Genomic DNA, 15,464 nt, shown 5'->3' on the forward strand with positions numbered 1-15,464 from the left:
GACAGATCTCCAGATGTAGGTACTCTAGAGCTCTTCCCACACCACATATATCTGAAGGTCTTGCAACACCATATTAAGCAGCTTAACAAATGTCCGTGGTGTGTTCCTGCCTTCCTTTTCTCCTCAGGGGCAACAGTTCATTGTTTTGATCTGCCTTATTTTGTGGGTTTGCTTCCTGGTGTTAGAACAGTCATGAATCAAGCAGCAAGCCCTGAGCTTGGAGTGTAAGGTGGGAAGCAAGTCCCAGTTTACACCTCCTGAAATGCCACAGCAGCACCATTGCACCTGGTGACCCCAGTCTGAAAGGGTTTTCTGGACTCCTGGGGCTTGCTTCTCCTGCTTTCACAGAGGGAAGGGCCTCAGCCCACAGTCTCAAAGCACTCCTTGAAAAAGTCCATTGCCTGCACTGGCGAGGCTCACCGTAATGGTGCAAAGGCATCCTTAGCTGAATTAAAAGGCTCAGGAAGGTCTTCTAGGGCAGGTTTCCTCTGTGTGGTTGAGTGGATTTGGAGATGCCTGGTGTAATTCAGAGGAGGCAAATGATCTACCTAACACAAAACTGTTTTCAATGGACGTATTAGCTCAAACCTTGAAAGTCATGCAACTACACTAAACTGCCCATTCAGCAGCGCCAACTAAACCCACAGAGCAAACCTATGTGTAATTGCTTTTAATCATGATCAAGGACAAGCTTGAAACGTGCTTGCTGCAGTGTGCTCCGCTGTATAGTGGAAGAGAAAGGGTTGAGTCCAAACTGGAGACCAGGTTGGATGTGTCGTACAGACCCAGGGGCTCAGCGGGGACACATCTCAGCAAAACCAGAGGGGAGCTAGCAAGAAGAGGGGACAAGCATCTGGGCATGGGTGAGTCAGGTCCATGAGCTCCGTGGAGGATTTGCCATCACATGGTGATGGAGACCTTAGCACCCTTGAGTGCGCCTTGCCTCCAGCTGTTCGCACTGGCGGGGCAGCCTCCAAGTGCCACTGGCACTGTGCTGGTTAACTGAACGAAAAGGCCATTTCCAGGTTTGGGTGACTTCACCTCACCTTATTCACAGCCTGATTTGTGAACTTGCTGGTGTGTTTTCCTGCAACAACAGTGACATCCAGTGGCCAGCTGGATTTTTCTGGGAAAAGCATGAACCATCAACGGTCTTAACAATGTGAAGCTTTTATATTTAAAAAGATACTGACTAAGGAGGCTAGGTTTTGGTTTTCTTGAAGAGCTTTCTTTTTTAAAAAGTCTGGTAAAATGGCTTCCATTTTCCTATGCCAGCAGGACACTGCTCAAGAAACAGGCTAGAAAGCATCAGTACTCTCTGCTCCAGCACATTTGCTGAGGAATCACTGTGTTTTGTGCTATGGCATCACCACATTTTTCACTTGTTAGACATCCACAATCCAAATAAACCACCAGAAAGGGGCTCCTGGAAAAGATGAAGAAACCGGCGTAGTCTGTAAAATAGTTGACTGTGAGGTCAAAACCAGAAAGAACAAGCAAGGATCCATGTCCTGTCAACTGGGAGCTTTGATTTGTGGTTTTCAAGCTCATTTTTAAACAGAAAATGACAGCCTGTCTTGTAGTCTTCTGAAGTAATTTCACAGATTTGATAGACATTGCCCCCAACTAACTTTCCTGGCATGGTTTAAGCTCACGCTAGAGCAAGATTACAATTTTTTTTAAATTCAGTTTAGATCTGTGCTTGTGCAAACTGGGGGAACTGGGGGGAGCCTAACGAAATGATCCGTGGGCAAGTTCAAAATAAACACAGGGAAATGCTGTTTCACACTGTGCATAATTACATTGCCACCAAAGGATATTGTGGAAGCCAAATGCATCCATGAGGCCAAAAAGGGATTAGACAAACTCAATAGTTCAGCTCTGGAAATCACTAAACCTCTGATTCCCAGAGCCTGCAATGATATACCAGGGTCCTCACCACTATTTATTGCCTACAGCAAGCTACTAAGTACATCCTTATTACCTGCCAGAAGCCTTTGCCTAAGGCAGGCAAAGATGCTGCATTTCATAGTACTGGCTGTGTCCTAAGAAAAGCTGAGGTCCCACAAGATCTGGTCCTTGCTGGGCCATGCCTCAGAAATGTCTCCACAAGTTCATTGAGATACTGTGCATGCAAAAAGCTGTTTTGCCAGCCAAGGAGCTTTCCAAGGCTTGAAGCTGTCCTGAGCTCAGACTCCATCAAGTCATTGTAGGTGTTTTAGTAACATGTTCACGGTTACCTTCTTTGCAAAGTACGAGCGTGGAGCAGGGAGGTATGGAAACAAGTTTTCTCCCCCCTACACCAACCCTTGCCTGGCTTTGGCAAGCAGGTCCATGTGCATTCCAGACTAGTGCGGGATGGCTCAGGGGATTTGCGATGGGATATGAAACACTTCACTTGGAGGCTACCTGCCTAGCGCCAGCTGTTGGGACTTTACTGTGGCAGCTGTCCGGGGGGGGGCCAGCAGTGGCTTACGTGAAAAGAGCTGATAACTTTGGTTCAGATGGGACTGTGTTGTCTACTTCAGCAAGGCTGCAAGCACACTAATGAGGCACCTTGGGCAAAAAAAGAGACTGCATTTCCTTACAGATTTCCTCACTTCCTGAGGTGTTGATGACAATTGGCAAACAATATTGTACATAAAGACAGCGCATTTCATACCAGACTGTCTGCACTTAGGTAATCTGATGGTCCTAGCTGGTTGGGCCAGTCTCAGAGATGTCTCGGCACCCTGAGAAGACTCTTAGAGGTGCTGGGTTTTCTCTAGATTTTCCTCAGGCTCATCTCCTTGTCTCCTGCTGCAGTGCTGGGGATGGATGAAGTTCCCAAGATTTTTGTATATTGGCCCTGTCCATTGGAGAGGATCACATGAGGGACACAGAGACGTGTTCCCTGTCACACAGCTCCATGGCTGGCACACACCTCCAGTCACACCTTACATCACATCTTTGTGTAGAAAGATGTGTTCCCAACATCATGATTCAGTGAGGAGCATGCACCTTAAAAAAAAAAAAAAGTTTAAAAAAAAAAAAAAAAAAGAAAAAAGAAAATCCCGTGTAGTCGTGGCATTCTGCTATAGGGGAAATTGCCAATAACCATCGTCCATGCCATATCTCAGACTGAGCAAGCCCTGTCTTCACTCACAGCAAAACCTGGGGACAAAATAACAGGTAAACCTTTACTTCAGCCCTGCCCATGTCATTTTCCTCCTACAGATTTCTTGTCTTGGTAAGTTGTTCCAGCTTATACCAGCAAACAAATATATTTTAGAAAACAAACACTTCACAGCTGTAGGCTTTGTTGTTCACCCCCCAAGGGACCTTTTCCTTAGCATAGTCAGGAAGGGATTGAATTCATCATATCTCAAATATACTGGGCTGAGGTAATAGGATATTGTGAGCTACTCATCCACCTTCCTCTGCCCTTTAAACTTGGATCCTTGATATCCAGTGAGTTATTTCTTTAAGAATATGTACTGAAAGGGTCATCCTCTGTTGGGCTTTCTCTCTGTGGAAAACTCCTCTAACGCCATGTAAGTAAAGCTAGAATATGAAATAGCCCAAAAGGCCCCATAATCAACCAGAGCACATTGTCCAGCACAGATCGACTCAGCTCCCCTTCCCTTGCAAACTCTGGCATGGCAAGAAAGATGGGGGACGGGGTGGAAGAGGGAAGGATGGGGAGGAAGGACAGGCTCTGTGCAGCGTTCAGGAGCTTCTGGGCTGTGGTAGGGTAGCTTGGTGGGCCATCATGCCATGTCTAATAGATGCTGAGGCTAAAGGAGCTATTTAAACTCACGTGGTCAATGGACAGAGAATTGCACAGGGGGCTTATGTTCTTCCCAAGTCTGGTATTTGAGATGTTGGAATGAGTTGCTCTGTGGAGGTGCTCGTCCTCTCCAGTGAGATTGACCAGCTTAGACTCATCACTTTGTTTTGAAATGTCTGAAGCAGCTATGAACGCTGTTGTTGTGTTGGTCTGACACAGCTCAGTTGTTGCTGTGGTCTGACATAGAGGCCAGAGGAGATGCTTGGGAGGTGACCTCACTTCAGTTCTCACTTGTGTTGTTTTTCTTAGCCTAAGTGAAACAGCTGGTTTAGACTTGAAGAAAATTTAGCTTTTTGTAAAAAAAAAAAAAAAAAAAAATCATTTTATTGTTTTCCTCATCATATATTTAGGGCAAGTCTGCTAGGGAAGGTGTGCAAAGACTTCAAAGATAGCACAGAACTGAGTGGCTGAGCCCACATGATGGCACTGTTTTGGGTCTGAAAGCAGAGAGCTATGCCGGCATGGCACCAGTCTGAAACTGGTAAGCTCAGTCCCTTCTCATGCTGAGCCTGTTGAGGGCTCTGTGCGTTGCACTCCAGGCCACTTCCAGAGAAGGATTTCCAGTGTGTGACATTTAGGTGCCTCTAGAATAGCTCCATGCCCTCAACAAGAGGGATGCTTGGAGGGGCTAAGCAGAGAGGAAGAGCAGAAGGGGAGAGACAGGAGGGGAGTTTATTATATCGAGGGGCAGCAAGAAAGTAGAAGGCGGCTGTGGGAGTCTGTCCATCCTTCAGACTGACGTGCTCTGAGTATAGTATTGCACTGCAGATCTCAAAGACACCGCAGGAAAACACAGATCTGTGCTCCATTACTCTGGTGTCAATCTGGAATAACCTCCTCAACTTTTGGCCCCTTGTCGCTCCATTCTCCCCCTGGCTACGGTGTAGCCTTTCTCCAGAGAATATTCTGTAAGTGCTCACGGGTGAGAAGGGAGAGAGGTGATTACATGCAAGGAAAGGACGAAGGAGAGCCATGGGAGGATTGCTGGATGTTCAAAGTGCTGCACGCTTTGGCCTTTTATGTTTTATTGCTTTGCTTCCCGTGACTGTCCGAAAGTGGCTATGAGTCAGTTCCTCACAACTGTGGAGAATAACAACATCAAACAAGAGAGGGAAAATGATTTCTTCATCTGCCTTGGAGAAGGGGTGGCATGATGTAAGGAGGCTATGATGAAAGCCTGCTTTACAAGACCATTGCACGTGGCTTGTACAAAGTATTTTTTAAGGCATGCTTTGGGCTCAGATACTCCTGCCAAACAGGGGAGGAAGAAAGTTCGTTCCCTGCATCTCCAGCTCTCCTCCCCAACTTTTTGCATAATGCTGAAATTTCCAAGTGCAAAACTGCGTCCTGCAGCGGAGCAAAAACCAGCAACCTGGGGTGACAGACTTTTCTGAAAGGCAGGGTGCAGAGTTCCCGGCTTTGTTTGAGTGCCAAGCACTCTCCTCAATGGCAAGGATGCTTGGGGTAGCATCAACAGACCTAGTGTGGGTGGTCTCTGAGGCTGCTGAGTTTCTGCGGGGTGCCAGTTCACTCAGCCATGAGCTTGTCTCTCATAGCATCTATTGTCCATAGTATTTGGGTGCTGTTACTACCCAGGAGTTGCCCCAGGGCACTCTCAGTTTGGTGCTGTATCTTGGAAAGTCACTTTCTCTTTGGAAAGCCCACACAAAGCTCTTGATTTGAACCTGAATACCAGCCTCTAAGAAGCTTTTGTTATATCTGGTCTGTCTGAGGTGTGGGTAGGGATGTATTTGGGATGCTGATGATACGTACGCTGCATGTCTCATCCTCTGGCATGGAGTATAGCTCACGTTATTTCATGCTAACTGGGGGAGGTGGGGGGACACTGGGGTCCTTCCAGTCCTTCCCAGAAAATTCCCCTGCTGCATCCCCACAAGCATTAATTTTGTTCATATTATCAGTAAAATCTAAAATCAAAATTTTCAGGCAGCCCTAACATCATACTCATTACTAGATGCTGCGTATCACCCACCTGATCCATTACCTGGTGTCATTCCTTATACTCTGATAAGACACTTCACGTTAGAAGGGTACTCAGGCTGGAGGAAACTTTTAGATACATCTAGATCCAACTTGCAAAAGTAAGATCTTTCCAACAAGATCAAATCCAACATTTGCTTCTTGTCAAAGTGCGCTCGAGATACTGATTCAAGGCAATCCCTACCACTAGAGTGAGATTTCAGGAAAGTAAGTGGTTTAGGAAGAAAGAGGAGCAATCCTCTGGCAGCGATAGCAGTCTAAATCTGGGTCATCATGAGAAAGGGTGAAAGAGCCTCCAATTTTTAAAGGATGATATTCATTAGCGAAGAATGGCTGGGTGCAGGGATAGAAGCATCTATGATGCTGGAGGAGGAATGGAAGGGAATTAAAAATTTGGAGGGTTTATCCACAAAACTGATTCCTCATCATTGGTCTGGGACATCTGCCGTGGCAGGAAACGGTAATGTGGGATGTCATGTGGTTCCCCCCAGTGAATTCATGTTGTTACCCAGAGACCATTGGGTTAGTGGAATACTATAATGGAGAAATTAGCAAATTCAGATAAAATTCATTGCCTGAACTGTTTGCTGTAGCTCCTTGCTATAGCCTCTTCTTGACATCATTCAGCTTCCAAAATATTAAGTTTGACTATTCTCAGAATAAGAGAAATGGAGGCATACTTTTGGAGGCAGCAAGCAAATGAAGCAGTAAGTATTTGTCCCAACTGTGAACGTGCAGCTTTTGGCATTTGCATTTTTGTCTACACTAACTCTTGTGAAGTCTAACTACCATAAACACTCTGGTGGTGCCAAGAGGCTTGAAAATCAGCATCGAGAGAGGAGGAATAGAGACTGCTGCCTCCTGATTGCAAAGCAGCCCGAGGTCTAAATGGCAACAAAACGTTATACATAACGTCTGATTCACTGTGTGGAGAATGTAAAGAATTGAGACCTCCCGACACAGTTTACATTGGCCCTTTTTATGACTAATTGTGCAGAAAATAGCTCTGCTTGTAGTGTGCATGGAAACAGTTCAGGTTTCTGCTGTGTGTCAGCTAATGGGCTAGCAAGGCTTTTTTAGCACAACTTCAAAGGCTCTGGCAATGGAGGTCCTTTGTGAGGGAATTATCTCCTGCTCCTTTGTACCCCTTTATCCTTCTAAGCTGTGGAACAAAGAATTGTGAAATGAAGAGACAAAGTAATTTGTAGTAGATCTCTAGACCTAGATAAAGTGCATAACATTTGCTTAAAAAAATTTTTTCTGCTTCTGTCATCAAAACAAGGTTATATTTTTCTGTGTAGGAACACCCAAGTTCATTTAACTTTTGAGGGGTGCAACCTTATGCTTAGGTATGCTATTGATGGGGGTCACCAGAATGTCTGAAATGTTAAAGGAGAGCTTTAGTTTCTGTGGTCAATTAGAAAATACGTGGTTGTTACTGTTAGAGTTGGCTGAGAAGTGTATTTCTCTCCGCCTCAGGATATTCCACTAAGAAAGGAAGAAAATGCGTTTTTTCAGCAGTGTGTGTGGGTGTGCATGTACATGCTTTAAGGAAACCATGTATTTTTCACCTTTTAGTAAAATACCGAAGTGGTTTATTCTTTCTTTCTTCCAGTGAAAAATGAAACCTTGGGGAGATAAGGAAATGCGTTACATGCGTCTGCTTTGTGCAGTCCAAAGCACGGTTCTTAATTAAAAATAAAAAAGGAAACCAGGGATGGAAGGTGTTTGATTAATGTTAGTAACCATGCTGTATAATGTGTTCCTCCAGTGTCTCCAGATCTTCTGTCTCAAAAAAAAAAAGACATAAGTGAAAGGAGAATAATCTTGGCCTCATCAAATTTAATGAAGAAACACCCCCCAAGTGCAGTGAGCCGTGCTAGCCACTCCACTGCATTTGTGTTCGAACTGTGAAATGACTCTTCAGACTATGAAACGACTCTGTGTTCGGCACTGGATCTTGTCCTCAAGCAAATCTCATGAGTATCTCCTTATCCTTAGAGGGTGGAAGGACTGCATCCATGCTTTTTTTTTTTTTTTTTTTTTATCTTAAACTGTTAGGAGAGGCTGTACTGCATATCTCCATGCCCAAGTACAGACTTTCACTTCAAGTCCCTATCTAGAAAATCTTTTATGTCTGCTTTCTCTCCTCTTCCCATACTTGCATGGATTTCCCGAGGCAGTTGGTGTTCTGACCTCTTGGATCCAGTTTTCATCAGCTGTCAAGGTAAATTTGGTTGATACTGCAGGAATAGTTTATTCAGGTTTAGACTGAAGAGGGAATAGTGATGGAGAAGCAAGAGCATTGCCTTGTCTCTCTAATCTGTCTGATATGTTTCTAGATGCACTAACTTTTCAATAGTTACACTTTCTTGATTTTTTTTTTTTTAAATGACAATTTCCAGGCCAGACAGAGAAATTTTTAAACGTTTTTAACAGAAGCATACACACACAAACACATATATATATAAAAGTTCATTTTTTTTATATCTATAAATAAAAATTAAATCCACGGATGTTTTAAAAAAATCTGGCAATTTTTACATATTCTTTTTGCACATATGGGCAGCCAGAGGCAGGGATTTGATGTTTTTCACTGATGCTGAGCTTAATTGTCTCTAATATACAGGTTAAATTGGTTTTCATTACATGCCATAAGCTGTCAAAAGTATTATATTGTTGTCAATATCTAACAAGTGAATGCTTATCTCAAGTTGTATGTGACCAAGGAGAATCATTTCATGTAAGAAATTTCTCATATAGAAAATTTTCCTGGATTTTAAGACCGAGAAGGATAATTATGATGGACTTAGTAGCAGGAGGTAAGCTGAGACATTTCTTCCAGGAATTCTTTTAACTCTGGAAGTACAGCGATGACGTGAGGGTGTTTTAATGTTTCACTTTACCCACCTGCACTGGACCTCTCAAGTGCCGCCTTTTTCCTCAAACCTTCCTCTTCCACATATCTCAGATCCTGAGGAGCTCATTGCCATGGGATACCACGGATCACTGTTGGGAAGATGTCTGTGTTGGGTGGCAAGGCTGCTGGTCTGAGCATGCATATATTCAGTTTTTTCCATCACTGAGGTAGAGCATGACTTCAAGTTGCTTGTAGTGTGCATAATGAGATAATGAGTTGACCACAACAGCGTTACTGTGACGTAAAATAAACAGATGGATACAAAACCCATCACAATATGTGAATTCTTACTGAGCAGAGAAGTTAAGACACATAGAAGTCGGAGCTGGTCTGTATAGAAATCTTGCGATCAGGTGGAAAGGATGTATTAACAGGGCAAGCTGATGGTGAGATGGGTGGTGATTTACCCAGATGTACATGGGATAATGCAAACAGGAAAATTTTAAGCAGAGTCTAAAGGTAAAGCTTTGCAAAGACCTGCTCATGCCATTTCCTAGCGGTTATTAAAGCTTCAGGCTCTGTTGATGTATGTGGAATGGAAAATTATTTGGGGGTCAGCTTGAAGTTGGTTTATGGTTTTGATTTTTTTGTTTTGATTTCTTTTCTCTTGGTTGAACTGGGGCATTAAAAATACTTTAGTATGTGTTGAATTGTAGACCTAAAATGAAGTAACTATGTTCACATTGAAGTTTGTAATGACGATTTTAATTTATTCAGGGATTTGGAGTTTGGTAGGGTTTTTTTAATGGAAGCTGGTATTCCTTCATGTTAGGAAAGGCAAAATTAAAGGAATAAGCCTCAAGCTTGGAGCAGAGGGTAAGGAGATTTGTGATATGGAAAATTCAGTCCCTGGTCTCAGAAGAGGTCCTGGGGACATTCATTCCCCACGTGGGTGAGTTTTACCTTGGCAGGAACCGCCTCTGTTCCCTGTAATTGCAGTCCAAATCAGACACAAACTCCCAGATAGCTGGAGGACAGCTCCCAAGAGAAAGGGGTATGGCAGAGGACTGAACAGCTCGGGGTGACTTACCCTGTGGAAACACACATCTCACCACGCTTATGTTTTTCTGCCATCCTGCACAGCAGATCACCAGTCCAACGAGCTAGCAGCTTTCATCATGGTCTCCACACAGAGGGCAGGAATGGGAAGTCCAGGAGGTATCACCTTTTGATCTTCATCCATCACTTGAAGGGGCTCACGGGGTTTGCTGAAGAGCTGATGATGTTGATGGTCCTACCATTTTGTGGATGAGGAATCAGAGCTGTTGCATAGTTACTTTTTTTCCTGGGTTTAAAGCAGTTAAAATTGGGTTCCTTTCTACTGTCATGATGTCAAAGATTTGCTGGATTCAGGACAATTGTTTACATTAAGAAATCTCTTGGCATTTGAGACTCTGGTTCAGGGAAGGTAGAGCGTTGTACCATGGACTCAGAAACATCTCTGACTTTGACACCTTTGACTTTGGTTCCTCAGTGTCACTTTGCCAGTGACAGAATGGGGACCTTTGTTTGCCTTGGCCACTGCATAAAAAAGACAGGATATGATCAAATCCAGTTAATCACTCACAAATGTCTCATTTCTTGAATCTCTGAGGGTGTGTAACACGTTTTTGGGACTGCTCTCTGCTTCTTTGGCTTTTGTTATAAGTAAGTTAGTCAGGGAAAAATCAAATTTTGAGTTTTCTTAAAAGGAAGTGGAGGAATCCTGGAACACACTAGGGCTCTGCAAATGTACGTTTAATCATTTAAAGGAATGTCATTTGGCTAAAAGCTCTTACCAGTGCTTGCAAGTTGCACTAAAAGCCATACGACTACATCATTCCCACAACTGATGCGAATTAGCACCCTTGTTGGCAGTGCGAGCAGAGAGATGCAGGCTTAGTGAATACTGGGGACTGAATTACTCTCAAATTCATAATGACTTTGTGCAGTATGGATGAAGTGTCCTAGGGGTGACTCTACTGATGGTTACGGCAGGTCCTTACACAGTGGCATGCATGGAGAGAGACTCGGGCATGTCCTGCCTGCCTTGTTTTTTCTATGCAAAGCATTTGGCTCTGACATGGAGCCGGGCAGTTACGAACATCTCCTGCAAACACACACACTATGCTTAAGGCAAGCACACACTCTCCAAGCAGCAGCAAACCAGAAGAGTGCATTTTTACACGCAGCACGTGGTGGAACTCCCTGCTGCAAGATGTCACAGGGCAAAAAGTACATGGAGGCAGAGGCTTGAGCACATTCGTGGTGAATTGGTCTATTCAGAGCTGGCAGTGAGATGCGATGACCTGGGTGTAAATGGGGGTCACCCAGCCGTGCAGAGCTGGAAGCTAATGGATGTAATGGAGGAGGATTGTTCTGTCCTTTCTCAGTGTCATTCATGTATGTATTTATATACCTTTAACATTCACCACAGGCTACAGTTGGAGACAGGTTACTGGGCTACATGGATTTTAATAAACCTGTTAGTGGACTCCTTGCCTCCTTACTTTATACGTCTAACCCATCCTGAAAACAATGTGGGACTCTGACAATAAGTTGAAAGCTTTGGAGAGATTACACTGCCTTATTGAGTCTGTACCCAAAGCCCTTTGAGGGCTCCCATTGACTCCAGTGGGATTTGGTTCAGACCTCAAGTATATAGGACTCCCTTAAGTAAACTCTTTCAAGGCCCGTACATGCTGCAATACTTATTGAGCTCTTTGTTACTTCTGTGAATAGGAATGCGACCTTTACACTTCTAGTGAAGAGCCCTGATTTACCGAGCTAAATCTTCACGTGTTGGGAGAGATAAGGTTACCATCCCAGCTCCTCTCAACCCTGCTGTGCAGGTGGCTGAGTGGTTGATGAAGCAATTCCTGAATCACTGCCATTTTAGGTAGATAAGCACTGAGCGTGCAGTACAGCAGCTTCAGAGCTTCTTCATAAGCAGATGTCCATGAATGATGATGGGCCGGGTGGACATCTGGGCTTGTAAGTTGTTCCAGTTCATGAGTCAAAGCCCTAGTAATATTTTTTTTGCCACTGCAGGGTCATTCTGATATCCATGTTAGAAGTTTGTTTAGTCCCTGCACTTACTAAAAATGGCCACAGTGGAAGACGAGACTAGCAATTCATCTAGGTTTTCTTTTATCCACCCAGTCCCTTGGCCATGTGAGGGGAGGGAGGGGTAAATAAGATGGAAGACCACCATATCGGGCTGTATGCTGTCTCTTCCTCTGGCCGTTGCCAAAGGCTGCAGTGGGCTACGTGGTGAATAGCTGAGTCTGAATTACAACAAATTGCATAACGTGCCTTTCTTGCTTTTGGAGCTGGTCTAGCTTCTGGTAATCTTGCCTCCCAAACCTGTTGTGCCAACAGGAGAAACTCAAGTGAGTGAGAGGAGCGGTTTGATTGACAGTACTATTTTCTACTTGTATTTTAGGTCACTTCCTGGGTAACAACACTGTGATTGATGTACTGAGACAAGCAGGATTTGAAGTGGAGCACACCCCTCCTGGACAACCAATTGGAAAGTAAGCAGCTGTCCATGGATTATTAAACACTTTCCTTTTCTTTTTTCTCTCCCTTTTTCTGTGACTAAGCAAGGTTATTGCATTATTATAGGAGGTGGGTGAGGGGGTGAGGAACATCCCTTTCCCACCCAAGTTCCAGACAAAAACTGCTTTGTAAAGCATCCGTTGTGTGAGTTTGGAAACATAGAGCCTCAATGGCTGTTTTTGTCACTTGGGGACATTATTCATATCACGGTTGCTTCACTATACCAGATCAGATGTGCCACAGTTTCTTTCTGTATTCAAGAAACATCTTGTTCAGCTCATTTTCCCCCATAGCTGTTTTAGCTTTTTCTCTGCATGGGGTTTTAGTTGCTTCTCCATTGCAGGGCAGTAGACTGCCACCAACTTCATTTTTCAGGCCTCTCTGTCAGGCTGCTCTTCCTCAGGTGGAATTTCAGTTTTGCCTGAAGGACCAGATTTAACGTAGCAGATGCACATTGGAAAGTGTGGTGGGTAGGTAAAAAGCGATTCAATATTCCCTGAGCTTCTCCATCTATCTGATCAAGTAAAGCAGGCAAGAAGGATTGATTACCAGGCTCTTGGCAATCTCATTAGATAAGATAAAATATGGCACAAAATTGTCCTGAGTCTGTCCTGAAACAGACTTCCTTCCTCCCCTAGACTTTTCTCTTTCCTGGCTATTTAGATGAGGTCTCTGCCTAAAGATATCGTAGACAATAAAACTTGGAGGGATGGTGAGAGACCATCTAGCTTTGCAAAGTTAGCCTTTCCCCTGCATTCTGCAGATAAAAATTGGCCAAGATTGCTCTGTCATAGGATTGTTATCCTCATTAGAAGAAAGTGTTAGCAGCATGCTCCTGTCCCTGGTGGGCAGACATGACATGGTCCAAATATGAGGTGAGTTTCAATATGGAGGATTAATCGCAGGGCTGGTAGACCATGTCTGAAAAAGCTATGTTTAATATAGTTGGAAAATCTGGCTGATCTAACCTTGTTTGTGAAACATCCGCAATGATTCATATAGAATATAATATGGCTCAACTGTACATAAGTGTCTTTGACAGAGCATTTATCCTAAATGCTTCTTGGAATATGTTGAGCAATAAAAGCACAGTCTTAAATAACAATGGGGAAAAGAGGAAGAAAAAGCTATCAAAAACAAGGAAGAGAATATATTCAGAGGAGGTTTAAAAAGCACTTTGGCAGAGGGAGAAAAGTCAACATGGCTCGGGCAAGAGCAGTAAGCACTGTAACTGACTGGAGCTGGAAATTTTGGCTAAAATCAACAAAAATGCCTGTGTCTAAAAATACAGCAAAACAGAAAAACTAAGCAAACTATACCAAAACAGCTGAGGTATACCATTCCTAGGTTTCTGACAAAGAAACTTTCCTCTCAGGGAAGCAGGCACTATCCTCAGCAATTTTCATTGGGTTGAAAGTATCATCTTCCCATGAAAAGTATTTCAACTGGAAATTGTGAAACTATTAATTTATTGGCTGTTTGCAAGCCCTTGAGAAGAAAGGAAGATACAGTAGTGTGAGAGATGTCCAAGAATAGTCTCTGCTCTTTATGGTCTTGGGATATGTCTATACATGTCCTCACAGACTTGAAATAACGTGATGGGGCAGGAAACTTGAAACAAAGCCACTGCTTAACGTTGACTTATTTGCAATATGGGGCACCTCTGTGTATGTGTTCCCCTACCTTGGCAGCAGTGTCTCTTGTTCATGACATCTTCCCTAAAATTGGCAGTCCCTGGGGAAAACATACTTGAAAGCAAGTGGACTTGGACTGCTACCTAGAACAATGCATATGTCCTCAGTTGAATTATCCTACACTTGGTAGCTTCTGTTCCCAGCTCCAGACCAGAGTGTTGGGTAGGTTGATCCCTTTGTCTGGACTAGTACTCTAATTCCAGTGGGATCTGTTCTGAACACTGAACATACAAAACTTTATTAAAGAGTATACTGTTGTGTGTGAGTACTGGATTGAGTTGAGAGAGAGCATATGGTTGTACTCCATAAAGATTAGATGCTCTGTATGTTTTCCTATGGTCTGATGATCCAGGCAGATCATCCAGTCTTATATGAGAATACAGAAAGAAAAATAAATGGCGTGGTAAAGAAATCCAGAGTTGCCACTGAATTGCATTACTCAAGGTACAGAAACAGTAGAAGATTATAGAAAGTTTAAATAAAGATAATTTAAATATATTCACAGGAAACAGCTTGCTGCCTTTAGAAAAAAAGAGACTCCCAGACCTGCACATCAGGGTCTGTATTTTTATTGTCCTACAGCTGGGGCTGTAGCCATCAGAAGTGCTTGGGGCTCCCCCTTAGAAATGAGGAGGCTGCTGCAAACCATTTTGTCTCTCTTTTTTAGAATAGCTTGTATTTTATGATTTCTGGGCGAGGTGCAAAAGACAGTCTAGTTAAACACAGTTATGACAAAAGTTGACGGCATATTCAGAAAGCACGGCCAGTTAATTGTTGTGATGTTTGGGTTATGTTGCTGTAATTGAGAGTCTTAAGGAACCTTGCATTTTTGTCTACCCTTCTTTTTTTGCTCCCCTCTCTCCTTTTTAAAAGATAAAAGCATTTGAAAACAGTTAGAAAGGGCCACAAGAGGAACCGTTTCAGGATAGTGGCTATACTAACCACATGTGTACATAGAATAAACAGGTAGAAGCTCAACAAATTCTGAGCTGCTTGCAAGCAGAAATTATTTTATGGATTATAGACGTGCAGGTGTTTTCATCTTGATTCTTGTGGAGCCATACATTGAAATAAGAGGTATTTCTCTCCTCTGCTGAAACCCAAAAGAGACATTTCTGCTTTACTTTCAAATAAGTTGTATAAGGGAGTCAAGCCCACTGTATTGCATTCTGGCACTGACAATTGAAAAATTGGGTAGTGTTCAGGGAAGATCAGCTGAACTGTAATGTAGAGATTGGTGGGGGTGGACAGCACATGGAAAAAATGTAAGGCTTGGAAAAAACTGAATCAGCTGCATGTTTATGTTTTGGCCATGGGAATTGAAAAAAGGATTGTTGAGGATGGATTGTGCACAGAAGGACGAAGAGGAACAATTTGAGCTGGCACATAGGAATGTTTGGAGGTATATCATGTTGAAACTGAGGGTGGTTTTGGCTGAATATCAATGATTTCTTGACAGTAATTTGCAGGACAATCTTTC

At 43.4% G+C, this 15,464-nt stretch overlaps 1 protein-coding gene across 1 annotated transcript in view; it reads left to right on the top strand.

Moving 5' to 3' along the window:
- The window catches only part of TRABD2B (TraB domain containing 2B), a 297,330-nt gene that overhangs the window by 237,490 nt on the left and 44,376 nt on the right, over positions 1-15,464 (top strand). Inside the window, exon 5 of the mRNA XM_076340249.1 lies at positions 12,175-12,265. Coding sequence (XP_076196364.1) covers positions 12,175-12,265 — 91 coding nt within the window. The remainder of the gene's footprint in view (positions 1-12,174; positions 12,266-15,464) is intronic.

Source organism: Aptenodytes patagonicus, chromosome 5 (assembly GCF_965638725.1).
Source record: "Aptenodytes patagonicus chromosome 5, bAptPat1.pri.cur, whole genome shotgun sequence".
NCBI lineage: Eukaryota > Metazoa > Chordata > Aves > Sphenisciformes > Spheniscidae > Aptenodytes > Aptenodytes patagonicus.